This window comes from Alexandromys fortis, unplaced genomic scaffold (genome assembly GCF_014885135.2).
Source record: "Alexandromys fortis isolate MF-2015 unplaced genomic scaffold, M_Fortis_MF-2015_v1.1 scaffold_50, whole genome shotgun sequence".
Taxonomy (NCBI): domain Eukaryota; kingdom Metazoa; phylum Chordata; class Mammalia; order Rodentia; family Cricetidae; genus Alexandromys; species Alexandromys fortis.
This window is the reverse complement of record NW_026067932.1, coordinates 5,605,796-5,613,915: the sequence shown is the minus strand read 5'-3', so window position 1 is coordinate 5,613,915 and position 8,120 is coordinate 5,605,796. Positions and strand designations below refer to the sequence as shown.

General features: G+C 45.3%; 1 protein-coding gene and 1 non-coding gene across 3 annotated transcripts; both read right to left on the bottom strand.

Moving 5' to 3' along the window:
* Window positions 1-579: 579 nt before the first annotated feature.
* Slc25a3 (solute carrier family 25 member 3) lies at window positions 580-8,120 on the bottom strand. 2 transcript variants are annotated; one of them, XM_050145737.1, is made up of 8 exons: window positions 7,966-8,120; window positions 7,603-7,751; window positions 5,937-6,058; window positions 3,150-3,329; window positions 2,281-2,462; window positions 1,684-1,856; window positions 1,004-1,114; window positions 580-917 (listed from the first exon to the last, which is right to left on the bottom strand). In XM_050145737.1, exons 2-8 carry the CDS (start codon window positions 7,745-7,747, stop codon window positions 757-759), a joined length of 1,074 nt encoding a protein of 357 aa, XP_050001694.1. In that variant the 5' UTR covers window positions 7,748-7,751; window positions 7,966-8,120; the 3' UTR covers window positions 580-756. The 2 variants fall into 2 exon arrangements, with proteins under 2 accessions (XP_050001694.1, XP_050001695.1); XM_050145738.1 differs by having other exon boundaries at window positions 7,970-8,116.
* LOC126503869 (small nucleolar RNA SNORA53) lies at window positions 1,927-2,170 on the bottom strand. Its single transcript, XR_007592439.1, has one exon. It is a non-coding gene; the product is annotated as a small nucleolar RNA SNORA53 (small nucleolar RNA).

Sequence of the window (8,120 nt, the reverse complement as noted above, 5' to 3'; positions counted from 1 at the left end):
TCTCACCAAATAACCAAGGACTTCAAGGAAAAACTATGTAAAATTAACTTGTCAAAATAAAACCACAAGAGTGCTTATGCTTTGAAAACTTCGATACAGGACCTCCTTGAGTGAGGGATAATTTAGGAATAATACCAATGGTTAGTTTACATTTTTTTCCTTGAGGGATGTCTTAATTCTCCAAGCTACTTTATGACTACATTTTTTTAATTTTATTTTTTTTAAATTTATTTATTTATTATGTATACAGTAGTCTATCTGTGTGTATGCCTGCAGGACGGAAGAGGGCACCAGACCTCATTACAGATGGTTGTGAGCCACCATGTGGTTGCTGGGAATTGAACTCAGGACCTTTGGAAGAGCAGGCAATGCTCTTAACCACTGAGCCATCTCTCCAGCCCATGACTACATTTTTTTAGCACTAAATTTTTTGTTAGTTTTGTTTCTTCAAGACAAGGTTTCTCTGAGTAGCTTTGAGCTGTCCAGGAACTCGCTCTGTAGACCAGGCTGGCCTTGAACTTAGGGATTAAAGGCCTGCAGCAACTCAATACCAGCTTTTAAAATAACAAACTCAGACACTTGAGAGGATGGATTTATTTAGCATAAGTTTGAAACTCTTGCTTTAAGCAAGGGTACTACAGTAATTATATCAGGAACAGACAATTTCCTACATTGTCAAATATATAAAAGTTCCTTTGCACTTTCTTCAACACTGATCAACAAGCAGATTCAGTCCATGTTTCTCTGATGTACTATCTACTCAGTTAACCCAAGCTTCTTCTTCAGAGACTCTGGCATCTCAGGTGGAGGAGGGCGAGGGAGCCTGAAGTAGACCTTGACGGAGTCATAGATGAACCACTGCAGTGCAGTCAGAGTGCCAATCATGATGATTCGGGCGAAGAGGCCCTTCCACACACCTGGTGCAGAGAGGAAATAAACGTGAACAGGTGGAGGAGCGCCCCCTCCCCAAGCAGTGCTCTTCCTTAGGGGGAAGCCACCTTACCTCTGAAGCCCAGTCTCTGCAGGACCTGGGAAGCCGTGCTCCCCTTCTCTTTATTCAGCACAGAGACCACAGAATCAGCAGGGTGAGAAACAATTGCACAGAAGACTCCAGCTGAGGGGCGGAGGGAGAGAAGGAGGGGGGAAATCAAGGTAAGTTCACAGCGAGTCCTGCCTCAGCCTCCCAAGTGCTAGGATCAGAGCTATGTGTCACTACTTTGTTCTCTCTAGTTTTATTATTTAAATCTTTCTTAATTTTAGACATTCATTTTTACACGTGTATTTTCCCTGCATGTATATATGCATACCACGTTCATGTCTGGTATGCCAACAAATGGCAAGCCCGCAGATCACAAAAAGGGCATCCTATCCCCTGGAAATGGAGACAGATGGCTGTAAGACAGACAGATGCATTTTCAGGCATACTAGTGGTATAATAATAATAGGAGCAATAAAACAAGACTTTTTGTCCTTAATTTCATGGACAAGCGTGTTCTAAATAATTCATACCAGCTGGGGTGTAGTGGTGCACACCTTTAAAGCCAGCACTTGGGAGACAGGGAGGGGGATCTCTGTGAGTTTAAAGCCATCTGGTCTACATAGTGAGTTCCAGGACAGCCAGGGCTATATAGTGAGACCCTGCCTATAAATAACTAAGTAAATAAGTATGTAAGTAAGTCATACCTATGTAACCTGCCACAAATGTCACAACCAGCTGCTCAGCCTTTGTACATTCACTTCGGGGCTTAGGAACCACAAATTTGTACAATGCTTCAACAGTACGTTCAAAGCAGGCGAACTTCATCATGGTGTATGGGATCTGTCTCATCCACAGAGGAGCCACACCTTTGTAGAACCTAGGAGATCAGGACACTAATTTACACAGGCACCTAAATTAACCTAGCAGGGATATCCATCAGCCACACAAGTGTCCGCACACCAGTCGAGTCCTGACGGTAACACACGACAGCATAATGCGGTCATTTCCGTCAGAACCTACGACTACCATGCAGGTATATTGATCTCACATGCCAATGACTCAAGCACCTTTGACTGTACAACCAACAAAGTTGCTGGATGTTTCTTGAACTGGAACTACAAGAAACAAGAAGTTTACAAGCAGAACTCAATTCAAGATCCATCCACAAAGGTGGATCTAAGGAAGCATGTTGGTATACAGAACATGCAAATTAACTGTCAATTTAACTAGCAATGTTTTAACAAGCCAATAGATCTTAGACAGGCATCAACTCATTTCCGGACTGACGAACGGTGACTTACGCATTCAAGCCTTCTTCTTTATACATTTTGGGAACAGCCTCTCTCAATGTGTTGGCATAGCCAGGCTGGGTTTGGATCCGAACTTTAGCAGCTTCCATAGGAGCCAGGGCAATGTCAGCAAAGAATTCAGCGCTGGCAGAAGCAGCTAAATATAGTGATGTGCGCCACAGATAGGTGTTTTCCTGGAATCAGAAGACACAGCAGATGTGAACCGCCGCTACTCCGGCTACTTCAGTGCCCCCTTCTACGACAGCACTCCAGACCCTGGAAATTCTCCTCTCCCCTTGTCTTTAAGACAAACATCATCAGTCTATGCCACCTTAGCCTTGTTATATGGGGCAGGCTGGCTTCTGTTCCTGCCTCCTGAGTGACAGGATGACAGGTACATGTACACTAACCCCGCCTGACCTGTCTGAACTCTTCTAGGATAACAGGTACACACAACCCCACCTGACCGGTCTGAACTATTGTCATTACAGAGTCTATAAACAACAGTATCAGAATAAATTTCTATTGTCTTTCAGGCTCATGACCAAATGTTTAACTACAAACATATACTATATATGATGTACATGTTCTGAATAGCTATGGGACACACACAGCTAATCTCATACTAACATAACCCTAGACTCTTACACTAACACACACACACCAACCACACTTCTCTAGAAATTCAACATAGCATACTAAGAGGAGCACAGCATTTTTATGAAATATACCTTTTCACCCTATCTCTATGATTTGGGACAGGCTGCTCACCATTTCTGGGCCATTTCTTGAGCTATGAAACAAGGTAAGGCAAACAAAAAGCACAAGATCCTGTCTGAGCCTAACACTGAGGACTTTTAGAGTCAGAGGAAACCACACACCTCACCAAGCATGTTGCTGTACAAGGCTTTGAAGACTTCGTAAAACCCGAACTTGCAGAGCCCTTGCATGGAATAGCCGATAAAAGTTGGGGCCCATCCTTTCGCCAAACCACGAACACCATCTTCTTTCAGGGTGACGGAGAAGCCATTAAATATGCCCTTGTACTTCTGAGGGTCCACCTTTAAAAGAGAAACATTAATAAAATGCAAAGAGCTATGTTAGCTATCTAGCTATGTGGAAGTTTTTATTTGCAAGTTCTTTACAATGAGTTTTATAATAAGTAAAAATATCTAACACTTCACACCTCTTTCTACTAAATTTTTCTTTTTGATTTTAAAATTTAATAACTACAAAAAAGGTATATGCCAGTTCTCAGTATAATAGAAGCTAAACACCTCTGCTTTCTAAAAATCTGTGTGGTACATGTATGAGTGTATGCTTCTATGTGCATGTACGTGGAGACCAGAGTTGATGCTGTGAGCATCTCCACCCTGGGACCTTCTCCACTACTGTGCCTATCTCAGGCCAGCTGTTCAGCAAACTCGCGAATCCTCCTGTGTCCTCCCTGGCACTGGGATTACAGACTCACCCAACTTTTACACAGGTGCTCGGGATATCACTGAAATCTTCACAGTAACCTAACTTTACCAACTGAGCCATCTTTCCAGCTAAACTGGTAAGATTTGGGTGGTTAAAACAGGGTCTCTATCCCAGGCTGGCTTACAGTCATAGCAATTCTGGTACCTCTGCCTCCCAAGTGCTGGATCATAAGCATGAGCCGCCACTTCCCAGGCTCACTTAAGATTGTCTTTATAAGTAGAAACAACTTCTATATCAAGGTCTAGCTTCCTTTAAGTTATACTTAACCTGCAGTCAAAGCTATAAAATCCCAACAAAAGAAATAAACTGTTCTTACTTCTTACTGCCTTTTTCTCTTTTGAGACAGGATCTCTCTCACTATACAGCCCAGTCTGGCGTCAAACTGCTGGGATTGAGCATGTGCCACCCACCACACCTAACACTACCTTTTTAAACAATTTAAAGCTAGTGCCTAAATATGTAAATAGATTATACTACACTATGAACTTTTGTAAACATTGGATGACCTAACTAAATACAATTTTTAGAGGTACAGCATCTAAGAATCTCTTTCACTTCAGAAATTAAATTCACTCCCAAAGACATGCATGTTTCAGGGAAGCTACACTTCCTATCTATCCAGGTAATACCCAGTGGGTAAAGGGAGCTTATCTCGCTACTTCTGCCAGTGCTAGAACGGCTGGTATGCATCACCTTCCTCTCTCCCTCCTAATATTTCACCTTCCTTTCTTTTAGGTAAGGAGACTTCTAATCCTGTTTGGGACAAATAAATTTTTAATGATGATTACTTTTGTTTTAATAGTTATATCTCATATCTCAAACAATATAAATATAGAAGAGGCAAGTTTTTCCTATGAAGACAATAAGAGCATCTTCGCTAACTGAACATGTTCTTTGCCTTGGTTATCAATATCGAGGGACAGGAGGCGACTTCACCTAACACACGAAGATTGATTACCCATTCTGATATATAAAAGACTTATGCAATGACTACTTAGGGTTTTAAAACAAGTAGGCCTTGAAAAAGACCTCTGGCCAGAACTGAATACCAGTAGTTATAACGAGAACAATTAATAAAACACCCACACGTGAGAGGCACATGCAAAGACAACTAGAGAAGCTCAGAGTCCATATTGCTATTGCTCTTCCAGCAGAGTTCAGTTCCCAGCACCCATGGGTGCAACTCACAACCACTGCTAACTCCAGATGTGACACCTCTTCTGGCCTCCTTGGGCATTCACATACTTAAATAATAAAAGTTTAAAAAGCTTAAAAAAAGAAAATTAAAAGGAACTAGGAATTTGCTTCCTGAATTCAGTAGTTGCGAGGCCTTTGCATCGTGTTTGTGAAGCTCTTTAAACAGCTGGGACTGGGGTGGAGAGACGGCTCAGCCACCTAAGGATCTGGGTTTGATTCTCAGCACCCATTCAGCAGCTCACAGCCATCTGTACCCCAGGTTCCAGGGAACCCAATGCTCTCTTCTTCTGGCCTCCTTTGGGCACCAGGCACACACGTGGTGCATAAGCGTAGGCAAAGCACACAAACAAATAAAGTAAAAACAAACCCTTTTCAATACTAAACAAAAGTCTGGAGATGCAGCTTGGTGGCTGAGGGTGCTCCTAGCACACAAACTTAAGGCCTTGGTTCCATCTTCAGCACAATAGGTAACAACAGTAAAAAAAAAAACAAAAAAAAAAACATAGGCCATCAATTTGAGAGGGAAGTGGATGCGTGAAAGAGGTTGTTGGGACCAAAGGAAGAGGGAAATGACATAATTACATTTTAGTTTAAAACAATTGGGGGGGGGGGTTGAGACAGGGTTTCTCTGTAGCTTTGAAGCCTGTCCTGGATGGAACTCGCTCTGTAGACCAGGTTGGCCTCAAACTCACAGAGGCCTGCCTCTGCTGGGATTAAAGGCATGCGCCACCACCGCCTGGCTTAGTTTAAAACAATAAACCACACATACAAAACACCCATGCCAGTTAAGTTGGCAGGCGCTTGCCTACGAGTTTGACAACCTGGAACAGCCCAGTTCTAACTGGTCTAAATGGAAAACCAGCTCCCAAAGACTGTCTATTTACCTCCATACACACCCACCCACATGCTAACATATAAGTATTATTTATGCAATAAAAATTACAATAAACAATAAAAACAAATATAAAACCACTCATGCCAATACAAACCTGCATACGGCATTTTACTAAATCCAGGGGAACAACAGCAGTGTGTGTCAGCCCACAACTTAAGACCCCACCAAAGCCACACAGTGCATAATACTTCATGGAGCCAAATTCACAACTGTACTCTGTAATAAGACAAGACACACCGTGCATTTAATTTACACTCGTATTAGTGCTCACCAACTTACCTCCAGCGTGGTTAGGGTTCCATTCGTCTTGTTAGTAGCAGTCTATATCTTACACTTTAGCAACCATGTTTCAACAATGCTTTAGTCCAGCATGCAACACAAACCTGCATTCTGCATTTAACCAGATCTAGAGGAACCAATGCAGTGTGTGTTGTGCCACAGCTAATTATTCCTCCGACTCCACAGAGGATAAAGAATCTGCCAGATCCATATTCACAGCTATACTGCTCTGTTTGATTGAAGAAAAACAATCAATTATTTCTGCAGAGATTGAGAAATCCAGGGGAAATAAAAAAAAAATTCTATTTTCTTTTGAAAAAGGATCATAACTATGCAGCTTTAGCACCAGCTACAATTAGCTGGAAAGAGGAATTCTTTTATAAGTAAACTGCAAGAAAGTCGCTATCAAATCAGATCACTGAAAATGATTAGTCAAGTGTATCTGTGAGATATCAACTGCCTCTTAATTTGACGACTTTCTAAAACTTCCTGCGCTGGTAACTTCAACTACACGCAGTTGCTAAGAGGACCAGGAACAAATCAAACTCAAAAAGAGCATCTGACACGTGCAAAACCTGCTAACTTTAACGTTTACCCCGGCTATTAACCAACATATGCTTAATTCCTGAAGTCAGAAACGTTAAGCACACAAATATTTGCTTTGGCTTTTTTAAATCAGAGGAAAATGGGAGGAAATAAAACGGAAAAGCGGAAGGGCTTTTCGGTTCACACTTAAGACAGCGGGCGCACATGAATGACGGGGGGAGGGGCTTTCTGTTTTACAGAACTTCTCCGGACTCCTACACGTCAGTTTTCAGGTTTCCCTGTACCCATGCTCCACTGGGATTTAAAAACCACAATTACGTTAAATGAACCACCTCGAACTCCCGAATATAACCTCAGAGGGACGTCACCTCTTATAATCTGCAAGTCACCTCCTTCCCCAGTGGCACCAAAAGCAAGAGACCCCCTCCCATCACCTCACACACAACCACATGAAAAGATGACTTCCTATCGGCTAACCAAAAAAAAACCCTGGAAAGTATGATCGCAAAGGGGTCCTTTTCCATAAAGGGAAAAAGAAAATCGAGGCAAATCAAAGAAGAGGTTACGGAGTTGCAACTCTGGCTGGCCAGTGGTCAGAAAGGAGACTTTACCCAGTTGACTTGGCTGACCAAGCGGGCTCACGGGGGAGATAAAGAAGTTGGTCACCGCCTCTGCCTCTACTCCCTCGGGGACATAGAGGTCACTGAGTGGCGCTGGGCCTGGGCCCTTCCACGCCCTTGAGGGAGGGCCAAGGATCCGACGGCGGCCTAGGGCGTCCGGGCTGACATCCCAGGGCAGGGCGAGTGACAGAGACCGGTCCTCCGGTCCAGGACCGGCGCGTCCTCACCCCGACTTCCAGCCCGGGCCTGGGAGGCAGAGCGGGGGGGGGGGTCACCACGGAACCGGCGATCACCCAGGGCAGGGTGTGACCTCACCTTCCACGGCGGCGGCAGCCAGGTGGCGGGAACGCCGGGTCGGGCCCTGGGGGCTGCGGGGACCCGAGGGGCCATCGTGCACCAGCTGCAGGTGCGGCGCGTTGAAGGGGTTCGCCCGGGCCAGGTGCGCCACGGACGAGAACATCCTCCTGCAGCGGGGGAGGGAGAGAGGGAGGAGGTGAGAGACCCCGGCCCCGGGCAATGTCACCGGAGCCCCCGCGAGCCGTGCCGGCTCCGCGCCCTTGAGGAGGTCACAGCCCTAGGGACGCTGAGCCCAGCCGGGCTCACCGCCAAGACGGCGGCCACCAGGGACCCAGGGCTCTGCGCCCTGCACCCTCCGCGGCCAGGCCCGGGCGCACGTACTTGCCTAAGATGGCGAACACCCAACCGCTCGCTCGGCAAGGCTGCGGCTCACAGAGGCCGAATGTCCTCCCCGCCCGAAGATCTGTGCCCTTCGCGCGCCGTCACCGTGACGCACGCGCGGCGTCACCGCGCCGCGCGCCGCTCATTAGCGGAGA